Source organism: Clupea harengus, chromosome 4, assembly GCF_900700415.2.
Source record: "Clupea harengus chromosome 4, Ch_v2.0.2, whole genome shotgun sequence".
Lineage (NCBI taxonomy): Eukaryota > Metazoa > Chordata > Actinopteri > Clupeiformes > Clupeidae > Clupea > Clupea harengus.
The window spans coordinates 5126770-5153176 of record NC_045155.1 but is presented as its reverse complement, the minus strand read 5'-3'; the positions used below and the strand labels follow the sequence as shown (position 1 = coordinate 5153176).

The 26407-nt window shown below is 40.7% G+C and overlaps 3 protein-coding genes across 7 annotated transcripts in view; 1 reads left to right on the top strand and 2 right to left on the bottom strand.

Moving 5' to 3' along the window:
• gripap1 (GRIP1 associated protein 1) overlaps positions 1-3574 on the bottom strand; it is a 53000-nt gene extending 49426 nt beyond the window's left edge. For 2 of the 4 annotated variants that reach the window (XM_031565875.2, XM_031565877.2), the window contains exons 1-4: positions 3276-3574; positions 1940-2006; positions 1361-1422; positions 967-993 (exon numbers count right to left, since the gene is read on the bottom strand). In XM_031565875.2, coding sequence (XP_031421735.1) covers positions 967-993; positions 1361-1422; positions 1940-2006; positions 3276-3317 — 198 coding nt within the window. In that variant the 5' untranslated portion in view covers positions 3318-3574. The remainder of the gene's footprint in view (positions 1-966; positions 994-1360; positions 1423-1939; positions 2007-3275) is intronic. The other 2 variants (XM_031565878.2, XM_031565876.2) reach the window with 2 other exon arrangements.
• Positions 3575-4802: 1228 nt separating this feature from the next.
• mon1ba (MON1 secretory trafficking family member Ba) lies at positions 4803-8623 on the bottom strand. Of its 2 annotated transcripts, none has more exons than XM_031565874.2 (4): positions 8297-8623; positions 7490-8042; positions 6412-7204; positions 4803-5794 (listed from the first exon to the last, which is right to left on the bottom strand). In XM_031565874.2, the coding sequence occupies exons 2-4, from the start codon at positions 7980-7982 to the stop codon at positions 5623-5625; spliced, it is 1458 nt and encodes a 485-aa protein (XP_031421734.1). In that variant the 5' UTR covers positions 7983-8042; positions 8297-8623; the 3' UTR covers positions 4803-5622. The 2 variants fall into 2 exon arrangements, with proteins under 2 accessions (XP_031421734.1, XP_031421733.1); XM_031565873.2 differs by having other exon boundaries at positions 8484-8622.
• Positions 8624-12348: 3725 nt separating this feature from the next.
• Positions 12349-26069, top strand: ptpn18 (protein tyrosine phosphatase non-receptor type 18). The gene is made up of 17 exons (XM_031565872.2): positions 12349-12838; positions 15191-15299; positions 16548-16624; positions 16845-16940; positions 17141-17179; positions 17309-17377; positions 17621-17683; positions 17973-18115; positions 18801-18867; positions 19031-19108; positions 19247-19336; positions 20305-20393; positions 21569-21924; positions 23008-23039; positions 23468-23495; positions 23758-23859; positions 25087-26069. The coding sequence occupies exons 1-17, from the start codon at positions 12758-12760 to the stop codon at positions 25158-25160; spliced, it is 1593 nt and encodes a 530-aa protein (XP_031421732.1). The 5' UTR covers positions 12349-12757; the 3' UTR covers positions 25161-26069.
• The last annotated feature ends 338 nt before the right edge of the window (positions 26070-26407 follow it).

Below are 26407 nucleotides of genomic sequence, written 5' to 3'. Positions count from 1 at the left end.
CTATTAACCGCAACGTGTATTAACCGCATTACAGTATTTTATGTAATTTTATAAAACAATCCGTTCGTTGACTGCACCCCTGTATTAACCGCAGTTTTTTCAATGTTACATCATTGTGTCACATAAATCTAAATGCTATGTAGTTGTGGTGTGAGCGGTACTAGCTATTTAAAATGTGTATGAAGTCTGGATGGGCATTTCAAGCAAACATACTACACCCTCTCCCCACACGCACGCACACAAGTGTTTGCACACCCACGCGCACGCGCACAGGCACACGCACACACACACACACACAACTACCTCAATCCCACTCACAGTGAAAACCATTTACTGAGAGTTTCAGTGTTATGGTATCGAGTGGGACAGGACGCTAAACGTTCCAAGTCGAATCGTTAATCGATGCCTAACATAAACGATAATCTTCTGACACGCTTGCAGTGGAAATCTTAACCATTTAATGAATGTGTTTCGAGAAGGGCAAAGGGGAGGGGGGGGGGGGGAGTTCTCCCACTTAATTCACTAAATTGATATCTGAGTGAGCCCTTGCTCCATTGATGTCCCATTATTTCTCTCAGGATTGTTTAATATCAATTATCATCCAAAAGTGTTTGTGATCACTTTGAACCCAAGACTGCCTTTTATTGGTGAGCTGATTTTGAGAAATTGAACTTTGCTTCAGGCTCTGCAGCAAACGATGGTTCTTGGTTGCTACAGTTGTCTAGTTGCTATGCTCTCTAGGAAAACGTTTAAATAACTTTAACTAGTTTATTAATATGGAAGACTGAGTGTGAATATAAATTGGTTATCTATTCCATGTTGTTTTAACCTGATACATTAAGTTACTGTGGTACTGTGTGCATTACTAACTACCAGGGGTTAATACTCTGGATAACCATGGTTAATAGTCTGGAAATTATAGTAAGATCAGATTCCTTTATTAAGTTAACAAAACAAATAACTTACCTGAGCTTTCTTGCTCTTGTTCAGTGCCTTTAGTAAAAAAATAAATGTATAAGGTACAGTGAAAATTAAATCTGGGACAAGTAAACAACATTCTTAGAAGGGTTCTTCAGAGACTGCATCAAAGTTTATTTGATTACCAAACAGGGCCCAGTTTCCCAATGCCTTGAGCAAGTCTTCAAGACACACTAAATAGATTACAATGACTATAATTTAATATCCCCTGTCCTATACGCCCTCATGAACAACAAAAGAATAACTGAGCAAGCCATCAAATTTGAAGGGTTAGCATCTTCTCTCAAGTGTCAAACACTGTGACTGTGTTGGTCTAGGTGGTTAATGAATCAATCATCAACTGCCATAGTTAATTAAATGAATACTGAGATAATCATCTTACCTTCTGTGCTTTGATGTAATCCTTTTCCAAGGTAACGTTCTTCTGTCTGACATTATTGAGCTCTGCAATATTGAAGAATGATAAAATTACTGTAATCAGACAGACAATAAGAGAAGGAATCTAATAATATGATGATCTACTCATGATGATCTGAGAAACTGACTAATTTCTAACCATTTACAAGCTATATATATTATGCATAAAACAAGGATATGTCGATCTTACATTATTACTTAATGTCAAAGCCACTTATGCAACAAACCTTTAAACACAAAGCATTCTGATAATGATTTCAAATGAAAGATTATGGTATACCTAAACCTGCGTGCACATAATTCAAATGCATTAAAAAAAACTGACAGATTAAGCTCAATAACTGAAATGTCATAAGGGCATAGGTAAGGCCATGGAAAGATGGTGTGTGTAAGGCATATACTGTGCTCACCTTGTACTTGCTTATGCAAACAATATCAATTGAGTGAGATATGTAAACAAACGCTAAAAAGCATGCACTTTACACTTATCTAATGGGGTTACTGATTATAACCCTGATAATAAGGCACAGTGGTCACTCCTTACCAGCTGTGTTCTTCCGCAAGTCATCAGAGAGTTGGTAATTCTGCGTTCTTAGCTCCAGAAGCTGAGCCTGAGAACAAATGTCAATGTAAATGACTGCATGTAATAAGCTATCTTAGATGACGAAGTTTCAGAGAGTAGCCTACATGTTCATGTGTTTCATGTTTACACCCATCCACTGATCAAGGTGACTGGTGAACCAGAAAGTGAGTTCATTACATTACCCCAGAAACACTTTAAGCCTACAGAGGAGCCAGGATTTATCACTAATGAATCAATTCACTGAATTAAGGGCTGGGGAAATGGGCATAAAGTCGAAATAGCCTAATAAGTTCGTCTGAACCTTTAAGATGACATGGACGAGCCCTTTCCTATTAGCAAGTTAACGGTTTTCATTTTCTGGCAATGTTGCAGGTAGGCTTTCCTAAATGTCTTTAAGCGTTAGCTACAAATCAGATCCCTCTATATCTTAAGGTTCTACTCAGATGTTTGGTTTCACTGCGGGATTCAAATGTATTAAGGATGTCAACAAACAGAAAGCACAGCAACGTTAGCTACCTAGCTAGTTGGCTATCTTTAGCAGGCTATACAACTGACCTGCTAGCTAGCTCGGTGTCATTAGCTACATTTAGAACTTGTCCCGACCCACTTCGACTCCTTTACAAATATGCTTGTGTGCAACGTGGTGAGGTGGTTTGACAAGGGAGTAAATCTATAATAAAGATGGCTCAGCGTGACACCCAACCCATTTGTGTTTAATCAGTTTAAATGCCACAAGTCAGCTAGCTTCCTATGTGCACTGCAAGCCAGTGAGCACCAAGCTAGATAGCGTCGCTATCTAAATGCACTGAATTCAACCATGGAAGTGTGCAACCAAAACATCCGCTTGCTAGTTAGCAAGCCAGCAAGGAGTCGTTCTGTAAATGTATGACACACTGTCACACGTCACATAAATACACAAACAAAGACCCAATGGACAACATTTGTGACATTCGTGAAGTTGTCTCCAATTGGTATTTTGCCAATTTCATGAAACTACCGCCAGTTTCTTAAGGTCCCTGGCTATAGCATATTCGCTAAATAGCCATGCTAGCTAACGCCGCTAGCCACCTTGGCACACCATCATCACAAGCTTGTCAAGCCACCTCCCTTCGTCTTCAGTCAGCACTATGTACCAGATTCCAAGGCGTTTTGGCCTTTGTGTTTCATGTTTCTCCCTTTTGCAACCAAACGTAAAAGTCATAAGGCAAAGCCAGTTCATGACTTCGATCTAAACCAATGCCAATAAATAAATGGTGTGAATAACGACCAAGAAATGCCTGTCAACAAGTTCGGTTACCTGCATTCGATGGAACTCCTCTTCCGACAGTGCCTGCGCCATCTTCACTTACGGAGCTCGGTGAGGACCGGGAAGGACTACCGAGCGATTGGTCCTAGCGGCTGGGGTCAAGCCTGGGTGAGGGAGTTTGTGACGGGAAACTAGCTAATGATCAACTGTTGTTTGCTCGCCATGTGAAAGGCATTAGCCATATGTTACTAACAAATACAGCCAGTTTGTTTGCCAAACCTTAGGGAAGTAGCGATATCTAACTTGACAGCAATAACCTAGAAGTTTCCACTGTGAACACTGACACTGAAACCTATCTTTGTGAGGTGGGCTAATGTAGTTATTGCACCTGTCCAGCAGATGGAAGTAAGACCTCAAACATGGCCATACCTGTCACTGAATTAAGCACAAAATAACTTTCGTCTCTCAGCCTTTGCATTAGTCATCTGTGTTAATGGCCCTCAAAGGCAGGATGAATTATTTTGCAATTTGACATTTAAAAAACATGTAAAAAAGGTGGCCAATACCATTAAATTTAACTTGGCTAATTTTAGACATGTAAGGCCATACTTAACTACAGAGGCAGCCAAACTTTTTATGCACGCCATGATCTTTTCTCACATCTCGTAGGCTACTGTTACACAAGCTGGTCACAAGCAAGTACAACAACTCTGAAATCAATAGTGACCTAGACTGGAAACCTATCAGCTATCACCACTGCCATATAACAACAAATATAACTTATTAAAATTTCACAGTTTCTTACAGTTTTTGAATGCCTGTCTCATTTTTTTAATATTACGTGGGCTGGCACCTCCACCATTGAGTGAGTTTATACAGCCAAAGGACGACATTGGTTGGGCAACTAGGGCAGTCACCAGGGGAGACTGTGTTATATAACACTGTTTTGTCAAACTGTTGTTTACCTTGTATGTATGTCTGTCTGGTTGTCACAATTTGTTATCTTAACTGCACTGTTTTGTCAAACTTTTGTTTATCTTTTTTTATTTTCTTTGATTTTTATTATTTCTTTCTGTCTCTCTCTGTCATGTCCTGCCAAGGGACAACGGATGAAAACTAGCTAACCTAGCTAATTCTGGTGCATTTACATTTTTATGGAAATGTTTATCAATGTACACTGTCCCTTTTCAAATAAACGCATACATAAAATGAATGACAGTAGGCCTACTCCACGTGGAGAGTTTCCATCTTTTTTACATGTTAATGCATGTTTATTTTCAATAGAAAACATTTTTCACAATGCCTCGATGACTTGACGAGAAAACAATATTTATGCAAAATACACTTGTTAATTAAGTGCAATATGTAAATTGCATATTGACTTTTTCAGTCATTCTGTATGCTTAAACGTGTAACATTATTGAAAGACAGTGTATTTACAGAAGGAACTATAGACAGGCCCATAGAAAAATGAGTGAGGCAACCGCATACATTTCAGACATAGCCTTAGTTGACTCAGTACAAGGTTGACTGAACAAGAGCATCACTGCTAATGAATAGTTATGTTAGTAGTAGTATGCAGTTTTTCGATGAGGCAATGTTCTTGATATCCATAAATACATGTAATGACCTATTGTTGAGTCTAAACTGGGACCATTTTGTTCTATCTGAGTCACATATAAAGTGATACAAAAAAAAGAATTACAATAGTACCTTGGTATACCTCAAAAACCCAGCATATCTTGAGTAAATGACAAACTCAATGCTCAACTCAGTCTCAGTAATATAACCATTTATGAATTAATTCATCATATCTATGCTCAAAGTTGAAGTTCAGGATGTTGTAGCAGGGCTACACCGAGGTGCATTAATGGTTGACTGGTTGAGGCCTCCATCTGGAGTCTCCTGTCTGTCTGAGCCACTCTGGCCATCACTGGAGTTCATTCTGCCACTAGGTACGTTGGAGTACTTTGGGGGATTTAGGATGAAAAGATGATCCTCTGCTTTTTTAATCCAGCGCAACAACTTGGTAACAGAGTTGATAGCAGAGGACTTTGTCACAAAAGGACCGAAGCAGGTGTACAGCTCAAATTTGTTGGTAGTCTGAAAAAGAAAAGATGGATTATTTTCAAGCAAAAAGATAGTCTCACTATCTAAACATTGTTTTTTGTAGGCTTCACATTCATTAAAATTACAACATGGACTTTAAATATTCAGTTGTTTTGTCTCCTTCCTTGGACTACTTATTTTTTTTACAAATACTGCATAATCCTTTATACTATTTTATGATTTGACCACTGCTGCACGCAGGTGGTCATATAGAGTTTGACAACGTTTTTCTTCTTCCAGTCTAGTTTCAAGTTTTCATAGAAAAGCCCACTTTCTCTCCAAGCAGTTACTAGATAAACAGTGCAAAGGCTCCTACCCAGGCAAACAAGACTTCTCTCGGTGCAACATGATAGATTATTTTCAGCGGCTGTGTTGTGCTGTGTATCTGGGAGTGCATGTGACGGTATAGATCAAGCAGCCTTGTCCTCTCCAAACCCATGTAGGGCTCCTCCATCAGCGAGCTAAAAAAGAACAAACCAGATGCTGAAGGCCTCCTACAAAAAAAAAAACGTTTCCAGGAAATAACAGCAGCTTTTGTTGAGACAAACAGCCTACAAATTGTGTCATGTGAGAGGGTTGACGCAAAACATGTGAGCAGTAAGACTGCAGCATCTCCTTAAGTGATGCCAAAATGGCCAGACACAGTACTACTGTCAGAACAAAGAGGCCTTCACCTTGGGCTCGTCTCTCGGCATCATGTGTTTCCCATTGCACCACAGCCTCACTTACAATGAGTCACAAAGCACTCTCAGTCCTAGTCAATCAGTCTCTACTTATTTACTTGCATTTTTGCATAAATGGCTCCACAGGGCAATTTTATGGACAATAAACACAGACTGTACTCTCTGGACATACACATTATGTGATATTGCAAACCAAGTAAGATCTTTATTGCTACTGGGAGGCACAAAATTGAAAGAGCTTTGGTCACCAAGACGGGTTGAATTAATGCAATATTCTTATAGCTGGAAAATGGTAAAACTAAAGTAAATGATGTGTGATGCTTGCACAACTTGCAATGTATAGCCAACATTTCAATAGGTTTTCAATAGGGGTATGGAAAAGCACCTTTACACACCTGCTGAATTGCGGGAGCTTATCGTGCCTGTCTGGAATGTTGAAAGGCATGTACATGAAGTGCCTCAGATCTGGCACGCCGACATGACTGACGTGATATGACTGAGCTTTTGAAATGACATCTAGAACATTCTGAGCCCTGAAGTTCTCTTCGATTTTCCTCTTACACTCTGCCATAGCGTAGAAGGCATTCCTGTCCGTGGAAATGAGGAGTAGGCACACTGTGCAATCAGGAGGATCCAGATAGGCAATGTAGGCATAGAAGTAACAGTCAGAGTTAAAGAGTGGTAGGCAGATGGGTGTCCAGATCTCACCGCCACGGAACGCTGAGGAGGAGGTGATAAAGTTGAGCATCAGGAGCAGATCAGTCGGCTTCAGCCTGGCATCTTCGAGAACCGTCCTCTCTTGGACGATGGTGAGCAGCTGATCGTTGACAATGAGGAGGGAGAAAACCATGTTCGGGGTGATGGCTCTCTGTAAGGTCTGGCTGATGGAGTTTCTTAGGGAGGGTGGCAGGGGCAGACACTGAACTGCAGACAGCAGGAAGCTGGGGTCTGTGTCCATGAAGTCAAGAAGACCATCCAGGATCGTCTCACAGCCTGCTAACAGGCGGCGCAGGTCGTAGTTCTTCTTCTGCTCAAAAATACGGTTTATGCTCGCCTGAGTAAGCATGCTGACTATCTGGTAGTAGACGTAAAGGAGCTCACTGTGCAGCTGTTGTTTAGACTGCTTGTTATTGGACACCAGGACAAGCACCAAAGGGCCCTGCTGCATGAAAACAACTGTGTGGTCATCTACAGGAAGGCATGGAAGGAAGAAGAATATAGCATTCAATGTCATTATTTGAAATGAAGTCATTTAGCAGAGCAAAACAAAACAAAGCACAACAGAGGCTGACAGCCCTCGGTCTACCTCCAATTCTAGCTTTACGAAAGTTACCATGGCAACGGAGGCTTTACTACAGTGTGATGGACCCTGGGCAGACAAGTATGTGGGCCCCAAATCGGTTTAATTCGCAAGAACAGATCCCATACACGAGGTGGATGTGATTGTTGTGATGTGACTAGCTTTGCGGTTACCTGAGTGGATGGAGCGGATGTTGTCATCTCCACTCTGGACAAAGGAAACCAATGCCATCATGACACCCATTGTGGTCGAAAGTGCTTCTTCGTTGCCATAGCGAGAATAAATCGGCTTGCCGGCTTCACTCAAGATGAACACATGCTTCCTGTGTCCTCTCCAACTGTCTGTCAGCACTTCCTCTTCATGATTGCAGATGGGGGAGGGTGAAGGAGAATCTCCATCAGCCTGCCGTACAGACTGCCCCTCATCCTGTCCCTTTACAGTTCCACAGGCTCGAACTGACACACTCTCCCCGCAGTCCTGCAATGAGTTGTCAGCCTCTGTGGAAGAGTCCGTGGAACCTTCCAAGGGGTCACTCTCGTCTCCTGTGTGTGTGATCTTATACATCTCATTGGGATCTCCCCCCGTTAAGATGTGTTGCACCTCCTTTTTGCTGGCAACTGGGGTACTATTTGAAGCGTCACCGTTTGTCTTTCTTTGCAGCCCCATGAAATGCTGTTAGAGTACTTTCATGTTGACAGAGCTTGCCACTAGGATGTTCAATGGCATCTGGAACTCATAGAATACAGTGGCTTGAATATTTTCAGACATGAACAAACCACAGCAGAGTTGGTGACATGTTATTCAGCAAAAGTGACATTGGTGATCAATACGTTACTCACTAAGGGCTGATAAAAACTGTGCCTTGTTTTCAAAGTTAAAAGTAGGCCTTTCAGATTATTGTCTTAAGTCTTGTCCCCATTAAGTACAAAGTTGCTCAGGCTTACATGTAAATCAACCTACCAGCGATTTGTGGTTCAAACCTGATTTATCAGAATCTTTATAGAGTCCCTTTCTGCAAAGTTTGAATCATTTTGTAAGAAATTGTTGTTTTGAGAGTGTGTCGTGAGAGTCAAATTTTGCCTAAGCAGACATAACACTGATTTTCCAGTAATTTCTGAATTACAGTTCCCTTGGCATAAACAGTAATGAAACAAAGAGACTACTCACATGTGCTGCTTAAAGTCTGAAGTGAAAAGAGGTAGCAGTTAACAGCTGACTGTTGGGCTGTATCCTGGATTGTGACAGAGGAAGACTGAAAACTGCAGCCTCTCTCCGAGAGATCCATTGTGAGTGTGGCGAAATTTGTGTCCATATTTCAAAATAAAAGTCCTCAAATGCCAGGTCAGTTGTGGACTAGGTTGAGACTATATAGTGTGTCCCTTGTTAAGGCTTCTGTATCCACAGTAAATGGACAGAGGAATACATGTTTATTGACATTTGCAAAATATGTGACACTTTTCCAGAAAATTGAGTAAACTTATGAGAGTAGACTTGAGTAATTTTATATTCAACTTTGACAAAATCCTGACAAAGCAGAACCCTAGCGACATTGATGTGAAGCCTCTTCTAGCACTGCCATGTTTCTCAGTTATAACAGATACATACTAGGAGGACTTTGATTTCAAACACAGCGCTTCCTTCATCACCCAAAACACTCCCCAAAGCTGGCTAATTAGCCTACAAAAGCTTACACCAGGATCCAGCTGAGGGTTTCCAAACTGTAAGCATGATATGTGCTGGCAGGGCCAAGCCTTTAGAGAATAGCTGTGTAGAAATACAGCACAACAGTATCTGCAGTACAATAGGCACAGTATAAACAATACAGTCTGATAAATGGAGTCTAACTAAGAAAGTATACAACAGTGCAGATGATGTTATTGATTCTTTTTGTTTCGTAGACTGGCTTATTGTACTACTTTTGATGTAGAAGTACTTCCAAACCAGCTGTTATGGACAGTGTTCAAATGAAGGTGCTACTGTAGCAGGCCTCTAATGTGGCATAGAACAATGTTTCATTCTTCACTCAACTGCAGCTCAAAAATAAATACATTGATCATTGTATGATCAATGTATTTACAAGTTACAAGTTGTCATTCTAACAGTGACCCAACTGCATTATTTCACAAATTGTTGATGAAACAGCGCACAGGTTAGTTTACCAGAACCCTGTCTAATATGAGATGACCTTATAACCATGGCAACTAGTGAAAAGTAAACTTAGTGATTTAAATTAGCCTTAAGTGTGGTTTTTGTTCACTTCAATCCATTGCAATCAATTACAAAACATATTCTGTCACCACTGACTCAGACTGCTGGGAACTACTGCTCACAAACCATTAGAAACCTTCGACAGATATATTTGGTGACATGACTCAAAATAGTTATGTTATTTTGTTAGCTCTGGGTCTGACCATTCTAGATCTGTGGTCTTCGTACTCACACAAGATAGCATGCAACCATTTGGTAAAAGAGGTCCTCTTCAAATGCAGCATACAGAAATTTGAAACTCATTGTCTGCATAACTTGTACATTCTCAGATTTTTTATTTGTTAATAGCCGACTTTTCCTTTGCTACTGGTAATAATTCATTACTCAAGTTGTGAGTAATAATGAGTGAATCAGGCTGGACAAATATGGGCAGGTGGGCAAACGCTCTAATACACCGGAAAATAGTCTGACTATGCACAAAATCTAAGACCTGGAGATAAGCGGAGCAAAGAGAGTCTGTCATTATGTATGTCTATTTAACGTGTTAAGTGGTGTTTTTGCTCGCCGTTGCCATCCTTGCTGTTACGGACTAAGCCTCAGGTTGCCGTAAAAATGTGGGTTTGGCCAAAAAGCTCAGAGACAGAGTGAGGGTTCAAAGTTAGTTATATGATTTAATAACTCTTCCAAAATATCCAGGAAACCTGCTAAGCCTCTCAATATGCAGAGGACAATAATCAGCAGTCTCACTGAAAATGTAACCTGCTAAGCCTCCATCAGCAGAGGACAACATTCAGCAGTCAAATAAGAAAACCTGCTAAGCCACTCATTTAGCAGAGGACAACATTCAGTACCAAGGTACCTACATATATGCACATACCTGACAAGACAAGACTTCCCTTAGATAGAACAATTAACATATATACATACATTATATTTCTAAAAAAGGGGGTAGACACAAAAATCAAACAATACACAGATGACAAGACAGACCCTGAAACATAAACATAGTGTTCCTCTGTATGCTAAAACATCAAAGAAGAAAAAAATAAAATAATAATCATTGTCCCATGCAGGTATGTAAAAACCATCTTATCGCAGTGGTCTGGCCCAGACCATTTCTAGTGTCCCTTTAGCCATAACCAGGAATCAGCAGTGTAATTAAGATTGAACCAATGTTTCTTGTTTCGGGCGGGCGCTTCTTGGTTTGTGCACCAGCTTAGTTCACTGGAACATATGGTAGAAACCAAGATTTGTGTCCTAACCTATTTTTTTTTAAGTGCGTGTAATCTGGTGTGCGCATCTTTGTGTGTTTGTGTGTGTGAGTGTACATGCAATTACGGGTATTGCTGTGCGCTAGCGGTCGCAAATACGGGGCAGGAGTGTGCCGTTCATAGGCATATACAGTATAGACCTAGACCTCATAGACCTATATAGTATGTCTGTGGTGCCGTTCCTGTGCGGTCGCACCTTGACCGTCACACTCATAGACATTTGGTCACACTTGCACACAGCGGCGCGCCAAACGTAACAGAATTCCGATGTACACATGGTGCGCCTTGGTGTAGTTTCGGCTGGTCGCGCCCCTTCCAGTTGTCACCTGTCAACCTGTTACCGTCAACCCTTAACCTAGCATAAACTCCTGACTGTGCCAGCGAGCTCCATTCATTTTACACCTGAGTAGGGTTGCCATTTTCAGTGGTAAAAGGCTCAAAGGACATGTATGTATACAAACAACATGTCACTATGTAGCTGTTACGACTGGGTGGTGATGTGCAGGACTCAAATGCACGACTCAGAACACATACAGTAGATTGAAGAATAAACGTTTACTAGCCGGGTTCAGTACACAGGTAGGCAGTCCAAGAGTAGCAAACAAATCCAAACAGGGAATAGGCAGGAGAATAGTCGTTGTACAGGCAGAGGTCAGAAGCGCGAGTAAATCACCTTACAAGGAGGAAGCGCTAATCGCTGGAAACACGCGGAACAGCGGAGAAACCAATGAACATACCAGGTAACATGTAATTACGAAGACGCAACGAGAAACAAGAATACAAGGACTATATATACACACACAGGCAACTGATAACGAGGGACAGGTGAGAACAATCAAGGCGGGGCAGACAATGACACGGATGGACTAAACAAGGGGAATTAACAGGACACAGGAGAAACCAATAATACAAACAAACCGGGTGATTGGGAACAGGTGAGGGGTGGAGACACGAACAACAACAAGAGGGCACATGGCATAGACAAACAAACATAGGAAAGCACATGGCGGGAACAAGGAAGCACGAGGACTAGACAAACATGTAACAACACAAGGGAGACAAACTCAGAAATTGAACACGGACAGAACACAGACCTTACAGTAGCTAAATGATGTGGTTAAGTTATTTTTTTATACATATTTTGTAAATCATGTTGGTATGTCATGTTAAGCAAACAATGTGGATTATTGTATTACTATAACATTATAGCATTGCACAACAGTGACATAAAAATATAGCTTTCTTTGGAACTAGGTGGACATGGTATGGTGTGGTATGTGAGCATCATTCATCGCAACGGGATTATCCCATAGAACGGGTTTCAACTCAACACCAGAGTGGTGTAACAGTAGGCCTCCTGTACATTAATTAACAACACCAGATCAGAACGGAAAACCATGCCACTATGCCAGCGGTTGGTCAAACAGCCAGACAGTGTACTCTGCAAACAAAGAGGTTTTTGTCTGTCACATGCCAAGGTCATTAAGCTTTCCCCCCTGCGTATTGGGCAGGTAGTGTAATAACTTGGGATCTTTGCCTTATTGCAGATGGTGGCAGTGATAGGCAGATAGATTTTTAAAACTAATGTTTCTTCTCTTGCTGCTCATGTAGCCTAGACTTAGGCCTATGATGTTCAACAGGTGTTCCTTTAGGTTTTCACTGTAAGCTACAGTAGCCAGCGTAGTGAAAACCAAGGTAAGAAGTCACATGAGGTAGGCTATGTATGAGGGAAACAAAAAAAACTTCCTGCTCCCAGCAGGCGGAAACAGTGAGGTGGAAGGTATCAAACCGCCTTCGACTGACAGTGGAGTTTAAAAGTGCAAATGTATCATGCTCGCGTTACGGTCGGCTGTTGGCCTCACCTCTAAATGTAGTCCTCTTAAAGCTCGCGCCTTTCAATCAGCTGGTAGATCGTGGTGTAGGTTTAGAGTTGTGCGGGGGACTGCATTACTTTAGTAAATAATGGAAAATCACCTCCTGAAGTTTATTCATGAGGCTAAGTCACGGACCAACGCGGACAGCCTCATCACATCCGAGTATAACGTAAGTTTTAAAACTAATTATCGATAACATTATGAGTCTACTGGGTCAATGCTTTTTTTGTTTGTTGGTTTCCGAAGTGCATTACGCTTACCAATCTAAAATGTCACTGTCATTGGTTTCGTGAACTAGGTGATTATCATGATCTTGTTACTAAAAAGTCACAAAAACCTGCAATCATTGTTTTCGCAACACCTTATAGCTTTATATTGTTTCTTGACTATTCATATAGGTATGTCTGTTAGATTACGTAGCCTACCTAAAGACACTGAACGTCTTTCTCAGCGATGTTATTCAGGATATTCTATTTTGTGTTATTGTGCTATAACCTAACCTATAGGATCGTAGCCTATTATGTTGACATAGTTCACCCTCAAAAAGCTTTAGTCTTGCCATTTTCGTTGCCCTTGGCGTTAATAGAGTCAACTCTCTCTAAACTTCGTGACTGGCCACAACTGAAAATGATGTAGGTAGCCTACATTGGACCCGCTGTTCCTCATTCAGACTCCTGCCTACTGTCCAGCTCTCATGTCACTGACGTACTAACAGTAACGCCTGGCATTGAGGGATAGAATGTCATGCTCTGGTGAGAACAATGTTCCATATTGGACCTGTTTTGCAAATATCACCTGGATATTTACTGCTTGTGAATGTGCTTGATATTGGAGATTTGCCATGCTGATTTATCACAATTGAACTGGATTGAATATAGTACCCACCAGAACTGAGAGGTTAACTTGAACCTATATTGCTGTTTTACTGAAGTCAGTATTTATTCCGTGAAAGGCCATGTCTATGGTTGTTCATTGACCAGGCATGAAGCAGGATATACTATTTTTAAATGCACTTTCCCTCACAGGTTTATTATCTACTGGTGAAACATGAATACACCATGTCTATGGTTCCAGTTCTTGATCAAACATATTTATGTTTGGTCAGGATTTGATTTAAGTAATTTTTTTCATTATTTTATCTGGGTTATCTTTTATCTCTTTTTCCCTGGTTCCCCTGAACTACTAGTATACTGCATGTAAAGCTTACAACCTTTTTACTGTGATAGGATCAAACTTGAGGGATGGACCAGTAGCAGTGCCATTTGCAGAAGCATTTAACAAGTAGAAAATCACAAGTATTTTGTTGCCTGCAGTTTAGCTGCCCATTGTATGTGTCTGTAACAGTGTAGATTTCACAATGATGCACTACTCCTGTACATTTTTAGAAAGTAGGATGTCGGTTAGCCATCTTCACGGTTTCCGTTTTAACCCGTTTTACAGAAAATGACCTTTGACAAAAATAATAATAACCCCTTGACAGAAAAGAACTGTGAATGATGATGAGTTTCTGTTTGTTATATCTGGAACCTACCATTGAACTGTCAGTTAAAATGGTACCATTAGGATATTATACAGCACCCAGTCTAAGGTTATATTTGAATAAGTAATTTTTAAGTTACCTCATCAGAGGTAATACATCGAGGGTTCTTTAAAAAGGACAAGTCAAGAGCCAGTACTCTAATTGTGTACTATGAATAGGAACAGTATGGCCCACTATGTGTTTACAGTTTAGGTGTACATGAACGTACATTTTATGGTATATTTTTAAGGTAAAACTTTCTCAGGTGTACATTGAATCCTCTTCGAGTAATACATAATTTTTGAGTAATTTGCACACATTTGTATTTTGCAAATGTATTTAGGCTGGACAATGTATTTTATGATTAAAGGTCATTTTTGCCCTGACACAGTCATTTGCAAAAGCACAGAAGACTGTCTAAGAAATTGACTTCAGAGGGTGGAAAAGGATAACAATTTCATAAATAAAAATGAAAATCTGGTGATTACAAATTAAATGAAGTGCAGTGTGGCAAGAGAACAAGAGAGAGGTGCGATGCAGTGCAAATCTACAGGGTCGTGGCATAATTGTAGGCATATGCAAACAACAGTTTTCTGTCTAGACACAAACTGAAGGTGGGGGCACATCTAATATCCTATCCTATCCTATCCTATCCTATCCTATATGGAGCAAGGATATTAGTGTAAAACTATGAACTGTGCTTGGACAAGTTCAAAGCTCTCAAAGAAAATCCTGCCCTCTACTGGGTGAACATATGGTTCACTGTTTAGTCATATTTCAGTCATATTTCAAGTCATATTTCAGATTTTGCCATTCAGTCATATTTCAGATTTTGCCATTTGTGTCATCATTCAATAATATTATACAAGAATCACAAACAAAAAGAACATCCCATGTATTGTCTTGCCCTGGCGTGTGTGTGTATGTGTGTGTATCTCTGTGTGTATGCATTTTGAAACCATTCATAGTTGACTCATTCTGTTTTGTTTATCTTATTTGCAGAAGGTGCGTCAACAGTCCATAAAGAGGAAGCAGGAAATAGGCCTAACTACAGAGGCAGGAGGCCTACAGGAGAATGTGAAGAAGAATCGCTACAAGGATATATTGCCCTGTAAGAGACCATTTGAACTGCAATGACATATTATACACACATAAGTGCAATGACATTTACATTACATTACATTTACATTTACATTTAGTAATTTAGCAGACGCTTTTATCCAAAGCGACTTACATATGTGCGACTTACAATGTATACACATTTTACATTTACACTGATGGCACACTGCACATCAGGAGCAATTAGGGGTTCAGTGTCTTGCTCAAGGACGCTTCGACAGGGAATCGAACTAGCAACCTTCTGATTACTAAACGACTTCTTTACCTTTACTTCTTTTACCACAGGGTTTCCGACATTGTACATTACATATACAGTAGGCCCTGTATAGAAATGTATAGTGCAAACACTATGTGAACTCCTTGGGTGTCTAAACAGTTTTTCTGTTTCTCTGACAACAAGAAGACTATCTGAACAGAGCATCTTTTTATGTTAATGTTACCATGCCCCTTTTTGATTGCTCATTCTTTCTTTTCCTGTATAATCTAAGTGTGGCACCTACCTGGTGTTTTAGTTTGGGATATGTGAATACTAGTGCTGTCAGTTTAACGCGTTATCATTTTTTTTTAGATTAACGTTCTTTTTGGCCTGGCAAACTGTAGTAGGCTAACGTTACGGTTTGAGTGAATGGTGAGCGGCGCGATACGGCGAAATGGATGATAAAAAGCTTCTGAATGGAAAGTTTACTTTTAAAAGTTGTGTTGTCCAAAAGAAGCGAGCTTCACTGTTGCCTGAAAATGTCAACAGGCAGCTGGCTGAAAGCAAAGAAGTAATAGGGTTACCTTTTATTGGTAACCTAACTGTTACGGTTCATTGTTTCTGAAATAAGAGGCCTGACTGCTATGTTCCCAGCAAACTTGAAAAAAAGAAAATATTAAGCCATGGTTTAACTGCACTATAGGAGTCCTTGTTTACCTGAAATGTGCACTTTATAATTTTATTTTGTACCGCCCTGTTTGGCAATGTTGGTTTTCAATAAAATAAAACATTTGCATAAAGCAAGCCAATCCACTTTTCCATGTTGATAAGGGCATTAAAATAAAAATAAAATGATGGAAAAAAATTATAAACGAAGAGACATTTAGAATAGATACAAATTTGCGATTAAACGCGATTAATTTTGAGTTAACTATGACATAAATGCGATTAATCGCGATTAAATATTTTAATCGTTTGACAGCACTAGTGAATACTAAAGCACTATTTATCTGTCATCATATTCCTCTGTGTCTGTGTCTGCAGATGACCAGACCCGTGTCACTCTCGGCCTGTTTACTGAAGAGAATGCGTCTGACTACATTAATGCCAATTTTATCCAGGTGGGTCCCTCCACAACATACCAAAAACTTGGGAAAAACTTGTTTTTTGTTTGTAAATGTGGCAAACGTTTTTTATTACTCTGGTGATGCTGCTTAAGAAACCATGCGTTTTTAATCGATTTAAACAGTTCTGCTCAATATAATGGGTATAATGTCAACATGCACTACACATTTCATGGTAACACCTCACCTTTAAGGGCACTGTTCTTGCCTCATGCAGGGTGCCACTCCAAACAGGAGCTACATCGCCACTCAGGGACCCCTTGGCCACACTGTGGTGGACTTCTGGAGGATGATCTGGCAGTATAATGTCAAGGTAATGCAACGTCGAAGAGGATACCTGATCTAATAGTTCTCCTAAAGGTTTCAACTTGCATTGACATTCTCTGACGGACCGTGCTGTTAAATTGTTTATCACTCTGATTGTAATGACACTCTTTGTCTCACACCTTCGATCAAGACATCATGTATGAAAAGTGGAGTAATTTTGACATGTCTTCTGCTGTGCTATTTCAGGTCATTATCATGGCTTGCAGAGAAGTAGAACTGGGAAAGGTAACTCAGCTTTTTTAGTTTGTCCTGTATGATGGTTGGTTCTTAATGCATTTTATACACTTTATACACGTGTCTGTTTTTGCTTTTGGATATGTTTTACTGAAATGGGATATAACATTCCTTTTAAAGAGAAAGTGTGAGAACTACTGGGCTCCTGAGTCCAAGACATCAGTCTTTGGTTCCTTCACAGTAACAAATGTAAGTCTATGAATGTACAACATATTTATAATGATCTTTCTTTCACGGCTTAGGTGGAATTTTGGGTGTAACACAAAAGTGTTTTAATGTTATCTCTGTGTTACAAAAGGTCTTCTAATGACAGTTCTTCTGCACATTAACTTTCGCACGAGTTTGTCTGGTGTCAGCATCAGTTGCAAAACTGAAAGGACCTTTGTAGAGGGAAGTACTGTGATTCTCATGCAATCTTCCCTTGTTTGACAGTTTGAAGAATCTGGGCCAGATGAGGAAGTTGTTATAAGGACTTTAGTGGTGAAATATCATGAAGTAAGTGTCACATGTCACGTGTCAAATACAATCAAGTAAGTGTCAGTGGTATTGGGATAAGTTCTGATTACTGTAAAAAAAACACTGACGTGAGAATCGACTGAAGTGTCATTGAATGGCTTTGTCATGTAGAAAAAGAAAGTGTCATTGCTGTATATTGGTTTTAATGTATTTTCAATGTCTGGTGTAGACTGTTATGTGGTATTCCTCATAGCCTCTTTGAAACATCATAAGAAATATATATAATACATTTTGAATTTATATATTTTTTTATATTTTCCTTACACAGGACACACGCACCATCCACCATTTCCAGTACACCGCCTGGCCTGATCACGGCATCCCTAGCGCATCTGATGGCGTCCTGCGCATGTTGGAGCTGGCTAGGCGAGCTCAGGGGAGACACACGGCTCCTCTTCTAGTCCACTGCAGGTTTCGGTTCCCTTCTCTGTCTAGCCTAACACTGAATGTCATTTCTACGGGCTTGACTCAACACAAACCAGTCAGTCAGTCAGTCTTGCTGTGTTTCACTAAAACCTCCACTGAAATTCGCTTAAGCCCCATCTCCCACCCCCACTACCACCTTCATAAACCTCTCCATGTCAGCCTGCGCCTCCTTAAACCCCACCATCCTTCTCAGTGTTGGCCTCCCCCCCCCCCCCCCGCCACATGCTGTATTCCTGTGACACAGAGCTGTTCTCTCTTCTATCCCTGAACAAAATAACATGTTCTCTCAGCAAGGTACCCATATGCCCATTAAAATTCATCAGTGCGCACTATTCTGTGTTGATCATCTCCAAGCGGAACACTTCCATGCATGTTAATGATTTGATTTAAATGATGTGAGACATGTTCAATATTCAGGACCTGATGGAGGCCACAGCTACCAGTCAGTTCTGAGACAGTTGCCCAGTTTTCTTTTTCTTGGTCTCCAGAATATGCCACAAGGCAACCATGTTGTCAGTTTTGCTGTCAAGCTGTGGCAGATATAAAACGTTGTAACATTTAAAGAATTACGTTTATTTTAGTGTATAGAGGTAAAGGTGGCGTCTGTACTCTATCTACTAAAAGCTTGTTATTAATTGCTGATTGACTGCTGAATCTGCTTTGTGTGCAGTGCTGGTTGTGGGAGAACCGGGGTGCTATGTGCTGTGGACCACGTTCATGATCTTTTGCACACCAAGGTTTGCACACTTGAAGCTTTTTTTTTTTGTTGAAATTGTGTGTTCAAACAGTTATTAATTTGAGTCAGTTTTACTATTACAAAAGCACTGTTACACTGCAACAATGTTTACACACTGGTAATGTGCACATGCTTTATTGCCATTATTTATTAATTTCCTGAAGCAAATCGAAAAAGATTTCAGCCTAATGGACATCATTCTGGAAATCCGAGATCAAAGACCCTCAGCTGTACAGACAAAGGTATTGTCCCGAGCATTTTAAGTACTATTTAATAAGACATTTTCCTCTTTATAATTATTATACCAGTTAGTTAGCACATATTTGACCAATTCAGAAAAGAGTTTGAAATGGCTGGCCGTGATTCTCATGTCCTTACAGGAGCAGTATGAGTTTATATTTCAAACCGTGGTGGAGATGTTTGAAAAGGCCTTGCGTGGCACCACATCCACTTATGACAATATCAATGAGGTATGAAATAGATATTAGGTTTGTTTGTCTATTACCTTTGTCGCTTTATTTTGTGATTTTTGTGTTTGTTGATTGCACATAACAAATATCCTTTCTCACTTTCCCATTTCTTAGTGCTGTTTGGCACTAGAGGTGTATATTTATGTAATTCACATAGACCTTAAAGCATTTGTCATTTTACTTAATGTTGCATTTCTGCTGGGTATTAAATGTCATCAGGTGAATTAAAGTACCGCTGACAAGATGCATACAGTATGTAATGACAATCACAATACTCTAGATGGCAGATTTGGTGAAGTCTAGACGAGAAGGATATGTAGAGCGTTGTTTTTGCATTTTGCATAATTATGGGCTTAGCTATGGGTAGAGGAATCCTGTATCATCTCTTGTATTTAAATCTAGATGTGGAGTATGGGGATGTTGTTACTACTACTATGTGACTAACTTAAAAAATATTGTTGGTATTGCATATTGCAGTAAGCATTTCTATAAAGACAAATGTGTAAAACTTTAATGCTATACAGGGACAATACAGTATATGCCATATTTAATATCTAAAAATACATGTTCGTGCTAAACAAGCTGATTGTCAGCTGCTAGGTTTCTATGAGGTTTACAGCAATGCTGAGCAGGATCATTGTGATAAGGCCAAAATGAATTGGAGAGTCATTTTAGCACTATCTACAAGTCTTGCCACACAGTGTCAAAGTCCAAGTAATACCAGACTGTTTTAAGCCATACACAACCGGTTTTCTTTTCACAGTACAGCTATAACCGCCCTCTAAGTGCTTGGTGACAGAACAAAGGAGGAAATATCCAGTGAGCAGGCTTCCTCTATGCAAATAGTTGTGTGCGCCGAACGATGTGTGCACCAGTCTTACATACAGAAAACTGAAGGAGGTGTGAGAGTGTCTTCCTCCCTTTTCCGGCCTCTAATTCAGCCTTATTCATCTGTGTGTCTTTGGTAGTATCGCTTCTCCCTGTTCAATGGCTCAGAGGACTCGGTGAAGCCAGTGCTCAGATCTTCATTATCCTGTAGCGGAGTGGACACCAAGAGGTGAGGACTGACAGATCTGTGAAACTTATTACTCATCGCTGTTTTGTTGGTAATCAGTAGTACAATGACACAGAGGGGGTAACAACTCAGCAAAGAGGGCCGTTTTGGACTGACACGTTGCCAGGGTAGAGGGAGAAAACGGCTTAGAAACAGAGAGTGAATGCAGGGATGTTTTAACCAAAAATGATTCAGGAAGAATCTGGGCTTCCTCTTTTTCACAGCTGAATGCATTAGCTTTGTAATCCGTTTCATATTGTTTACCCTTCTGTGCAAACTAGAACTCACCAAACCCACAATAATCTGTCTTGTCTTTGTGCCTGTCCAAAAAGTATGTCTTGTTCATATTAGCAAACCAAACCATGTTGTGATGTTCATTATCTCTTTCTTGGAAAGCTGATGATATTTTTTGTTTAGCAGTATTATGAAACAGTAATTGGTTTGTAGCTACTTAGAGTAGAAAGTCTTTTATAGTCGTAGAGTTGTAAATATGCCACATTCATTTGAGAATGGGCTCATTTCTACAAAGAAAGAAGTGAATAGTAAGGGAGGAAATGTGGCCCACATTATTGTGATAGAGCAATTTTAATTATTTGTGTGTTGAGTAGGCAATAGCTTGCAGTAATGTATAAAGCTGTGAGTTTGAACATGTAGGGTAAAAAAAGCAAGGCAGAGTTAGTCAGTTAGAGTTTCTATGTGACCGCTGTTAGAAGGATGAAACTTTTTTTAAGCTTGAGGAAGCATCCGCTTCCGACATTACAATACAGAACGTGGAATTGCAAAACCCTTATAGGAGACACCACATGTGTGTAACGGCAAGGTTTGTGACAGGATAGAAAATAATTCCTGTTAGTGTTAGTTATGCCTGAGTGAATGTGATTTCTTGGAACCTCATTATTAGTCTGATTGTTGGTGAGGATTGAATACGAAGAGTTGGATTTTATTCCTGAGGTCAGGCGATCAACTCACTATGGTATTTTTGCGATATGCAATGTTTCTTAATCAATAAGAATGCTAGAGGGTCAACACAGTAAATATTGCGTGTACTCTAAAAGGCTTTTTTAAAATTCATAAACAGTTGCTCACTTATACAAATAGAGAAGTACACGTACATTATTTGTATGCATGGTCATATCCTTATAATGAATCCTTATAAATACCTCTGTGCTATGCTGTAGTAAACCCAGCCTGAATCCCAAACCCAAGCGCCCCCAGCCCACACCGCGCAAGATGAACGACACCTACGCCGTCGTCAACAAGTCTAAGCAGCTTCCCGCCACCACAACGCACCACTACGACAACATCGAGCTCGGAGGGCCCAAAGGCAAGCCTCCCAGCTCAACCGCAGCTCCTGCCCTGCCCCCATCCAGCACTGAAGTCTACAGCACCGTCAAGCCCAAAGGCCGGCCCGGTGCCCGCTCCCCCGCACCCCTCACACTGCCCATCTATGACACGGCAGGACCGGGCAAACAGCGGGCGGGGGAGGCACCGGCGGCACTGGCAAAGGACCACAGAGACTATGAGCTGGTGCCAGGTGAGCGGGGGGGGGGGGGGGGGGGGGGGGGAAGGGCAGGAAGCTCAGTGACGTCTGTCCTTTTCTTTCCTCTGAACATCAAGATTAGTGCTTGTTTGATTGTGTGATTGTTGCGAATGGTGCATGTGTACAGCAGCGATGCAGGAACTTGTTCTTTCACACCTTTTTTAAACATGCTGAAAGGGTCTCACATGCAAATGTGCCAACAGTTTCCTGTGACATCCTTCATGCACAAAGCTTTTGTTATTCTTGTCAGCATGTTTCCTCCATTGGTAGTGGCTCTTTCAAAAAGCAACATGGCAATACTAAGGCACTCATTACAGGGATTCTCATGTAAGGCCAAATGTGGAAGTTATCACTCTGATATGCAGTTTAGCACTGATAAATGTCACACAACAACCATCAAGTCTATTTTCTGTGATCAAGAGAGCACCATCTCTATACTAACTCACCATCGATTGCATTGGAAGATGGTTGTGAAAGTACAGTGGTCCTCATTATTGTGAGGCCACAGACTGCATGTACTGTTTTTAATGCATGTTTGCATAAACATTTACATAAATAGATTGCCTGATTCTATGTTGATACGTCTCCAGTTGCATAAGCCTAGTTGCTAATCAGGTTATTTAAAACATTTGGATGATATCCCAGTTATTTGCCTGCAAGAAGCTCTGCTATCACACTTGGTTAAATGGCAGAGTTTGTGTTTGTGTTAGTATTATATTATATAATATTTGATATTTTCAACATTTCTGTCCAAAAATAAATCCACCAAAAGAATATAGCAGAATGAACTCCTCTTGAAGACTGAAATATCCCAGTTGTAATCAGTTGTATTCTGTGTACCATGGCTATAGATATGCTAACAGCACACATTATGATGTTAGCGAAAGCGAAAGCGAATATACTGATGCTGTTTGCATTTAATAGAGTGAAGGACCTTTGTCTCACTCTGATGGCTTTAGTAGCATGGCATTCCCTTCAGTGACAAGCCTCTGTAGGCTTGGTGGCGTTGTCTTCTTGTTTGCTGTTTTTTTCATCAACAGACTCATTTGTTTACTTTGTATTTGTTTTATTTCTCAGGAAACTGTGGACCTTCCTCTAGAGAGACCCAGGTAATATTCTCATTTCCTCACCAGGCAAAGCTACCGGCGCTAAGGCGTTATATGCATGGTGGTCTGTGAAATGAATCCGGGGGAAAATGACGTCGTTTCAGCCCAGACACCTGCCACATCTTAGCGAACAAACAAAGAACAGCTTGCTGCTTCTGCAGATCAGATGCACTGCGTTGCCTATGTAAGGTGACGCATTCAATCGACTGAATGGTTCCATGATGAAGATGAAATGACAAATTAAGCATGAATAGGGTGTTGGCGAATAGTGTTTAGAGTTCTCCTTGAGCTGGGCGTGTCGTCTTCTTTAAGACGATCCCCTTTGCAGTCTGCACGTAGTCTGGGTTCATGTATTCTTCAGTCTCTATTTGGTTCTTGCTCCATATTTAGTATTCATTTGTGTGTAATTTATGCTTTCATGTGTCGTGCAGATGAAGTTGCCCAGCATCAAAGGAAAGTGTAAGTGGATCTCTAAAATGTCATTTGCTGAGATTCTAACATTCTTGTGTCCTTCATAAGCTGGCTGCAGTTTTTTTGGGTGTGTAATTTCTGTTTGTGGCCTGAGTGTTTGCCTTTGAGATTTCTCACTAAACAAAGGTGTGGAAAAGTGTGAAAGGAAGCAGGATTTTTGCCAAAAGTGTGCACTGCTTTCGGCTTCCCCTTTCTCTCTCTCTCTCTCTCTCTCCCTCTCTCTCAACATACCGTTTCTCTCACCTCACAGCGGACGGCAGCTCGTCACAAGATGATGATTATGAGTATGTGTCGTGCCCCCTTAAAGACACCAACAGGACAACAGACAGTGTCAGTACTCCTGGAAGCATAGGTAAGCGATGTCCCCCACAAACACTTACAAAGGTGTGCTTCTCTGCTAAAGAAGTAAGTCGAAGACACAGTGGAGGTAAAAACAAACAAAACAAGGAAATAATCAGGAAAATTGAAACAAATGTACTAAAAGGCTGATGTGAGATAAACAACATACATCCAGGGAGCACGATTGTTTATTATACATTAAGAATACATTATTATTAATAGCCAGGGACGTGCACAGGAGGGGGCTAAGGTTGCTCGGGCAACTGCCCGACTGAAGTTGCCCCTCCGAAGGAAATATACGTATATATTTTTTAAATAGTATTACGGCTGCAGAACTTCATGTAGGCCTAGATAAAATAATCACGGAATAAGCGTCCAGGGGACGGGGGCGTGGCGGCGACGGTTAGTGAGAGTTTCAAGTGATATAGGCAAAATGTACGTCCAGGGGACGGCGGTGGTGACAAAAATGAACGTGTTGCCCCTTTTTTCCAGGGCAGAGCAACTGATGACTGATGAACTGATGAACTTTTTTCTGGTGCGTCCATCTTGCCTATCGCTATTTAAGGCCCGTACTTTGGTTATATTGACAGAGCTGCATTGCAATGGAACAAGAATTCTAGGCAAGGCCTTTGCTCCTTTGAGCCAGTGCAAAGTAGCAATCCGGTGGTGTCTATAAGAACTGTGCCTAGATTTGTGGTCGGGAGATTACTGCGCTGACTTACCTGGTCACATGGCTCTCTCCCTCACACCTGTGGAGCAATCTGAATGTGTCTAATAGTTTGCAATCATCACTATAATCAGCTCATTGCTCCATGCTAGGAAAATGATTGTGCGCTGATTGCCAAGTGTTCCCGGGGCAATTGATGCCAGCTTGTCACCATGGCCGGAGACCCAGACTTTTAAAGGTTTTTTTTTGTGACATTAGGAGCAGACAGGCAGCTGGTTTGGGCAATGCACAAATGAGGACACTATGACGTTGATTGCATTTACATGTAGTCATTCTCTTGGCCATTTTTCCCGATGCAGCTTCACTGGATGATGGATGCGTGACACATGATATGCACATCATTAGGTCTCGGCATGCCACCTGACCTTAGCATTGCACTGAGTTATGGGAGCTATTCTTAGTAAAATACAGCTCCTGTAGAAACTGCAGAATCCCCCCCCCCCCCTCCCCAATGTTTGCCACAAGCGTTTGCTGATGTCCGTCTGCGCCGTTTTGCTTCTTTCTTTCTCTCAGGTTTCAACTGTAGGATTAAGAAACCCAAAGGGCCCAGAGATCCTCCGGCAGAATGGAGTCGAGCAGAACGATGAGCTGGGGCTGCAGAGGACCAGCTCTCCCGCACCTCCTACTGACATCTACATCTACTACCCTATCGTAAGGGTGTTAATTATCGGACGGCGCGTGTTATCGGCAAACGTTCGCGTTGTCATGTGAATCCATTATTAAACTGAAGTTATAGATTGTTAATCCACTATTAAACTTAAGCATTTTGATTGTTAAACAGATTGGCCGATGTTTGACACTGTCCGATAACTGACATAGGTACGCTAGTGAGGTGTGGTGGGTATTTTAGACAGTGAGTGAGATTGGCGTTGTGAGTTCAGTCCACTTTATTGTTCAGATTTGTAATCCAGATTGGGGTCTTGACTATGTATATAAAGTGCTGGGAAGTATTGATTGTAAGTACAAATGTTTTTATTTAATGTAGCTAATATATAATAAGCTGGATTTAAGGGGAATTGTGTGTTTTGGGAGTGTGTACATTTAAAGCAAACTATCGCTTCACTGACTTTGAGCTTTACTTGCAAAATGAAGTCCTGTACATCTGTCATCCAGCTGTGAAACACTGATATGTTTGATAAAGTGTATTTGTCAAGTCTAACAACTAGCAGGCAACTAACAAACAACAAACAATTGTAGATGTACAAGGTCTTTAGGTCCTTCAGGTATGAGTACATCAGTAGGCAGGAAGGCACAGATTGTTGTGGACCAGCTCAGTCATATGTATTTGTATACATTTATATATGTAATACTACTGAACGTTTCTTCTTTTTGCAATGTTTACTTAAGTACATTGCATATACTCTTGTGAGCCACACCTGCAAAGGGATATTTGAGACGCAAGACACACCGTTGTTACCAGCAGAGGTCACTGTTGAGGTGTAATTCTCCAACAGCCACACAAAGACAAAAAACAGGTAAATGAGGTCATCTGAAAATAAGAAAAATAAGCCTTACACAAATCACCCTTAGACAATGGACCCTCTTATATTAACAACAATAAGAATACAATCAACACATACTAAAGTAAGAGCTGAACTTCTAGGTATCTGAAAACCTCTTTATATTGTTGTTCTTTGAATATATATATATATATTATCAATAAAAGATGTGGCTACAAAATGAAACAATCTGCTCTGGCATTCCCATGTTGACTGACTGCTGTGGGATGTTTTGTCCTTATATAGTGTTTCAGTCATGGAAATCAATGGAAACCTAGCTTCATGCACACTGCACAACATATGTTTGTGTTTGCCAGATGCTTGCCATTTTGCCT

Excerpts from the sequence above, each read along its gene's own strand:
- mon1ba (XM_031565874.2), bottom strand. The coding sequence starts at position 7,982 with ATGGGGCTGCAAAGAAAGACAAACGGTGACGCTTCAAATAGTACCCCA. Across the intron at positions 7,205-7,489 it reads CATCCGCTCCATCCACTCAG|ATGACCACACAGTTGTTTTC; the intron begins GTAACCGCAAAG and ends GCCTTCCTGTAG. Across the intron at positions 5,795-6,411 it reads AAGCTCCCGCAATTCAGCAG|CTCGCTGATGGAGGAGCCCT; the intron begins GTGTGTAAAGGT and ends GTTCTTTTTTAG.
- ptpn18 (XM_031565872.2), top strand. The coding sequence starts at position 12,758 with ATGGAAAATCACCTCCTGAAGTTTATTCATGAGGCTAAGTCACGGACC. Across the intron at positions 19,337-20,304 it reads CTTATGACAATATCAATGAG|TATCGCTTCTCCCTGTTCAA; the intron begins GTATGAAATAGA and ends TGTCTTTGGTAG. Across the intron at positions 20,394-21,568 it reads AGCGGAGTGGACACCAAGAG|TAAACCCAGCCTGAATCCCA; the intron begins GTGAGGACTGAC and ends GCTATGCTGTAG.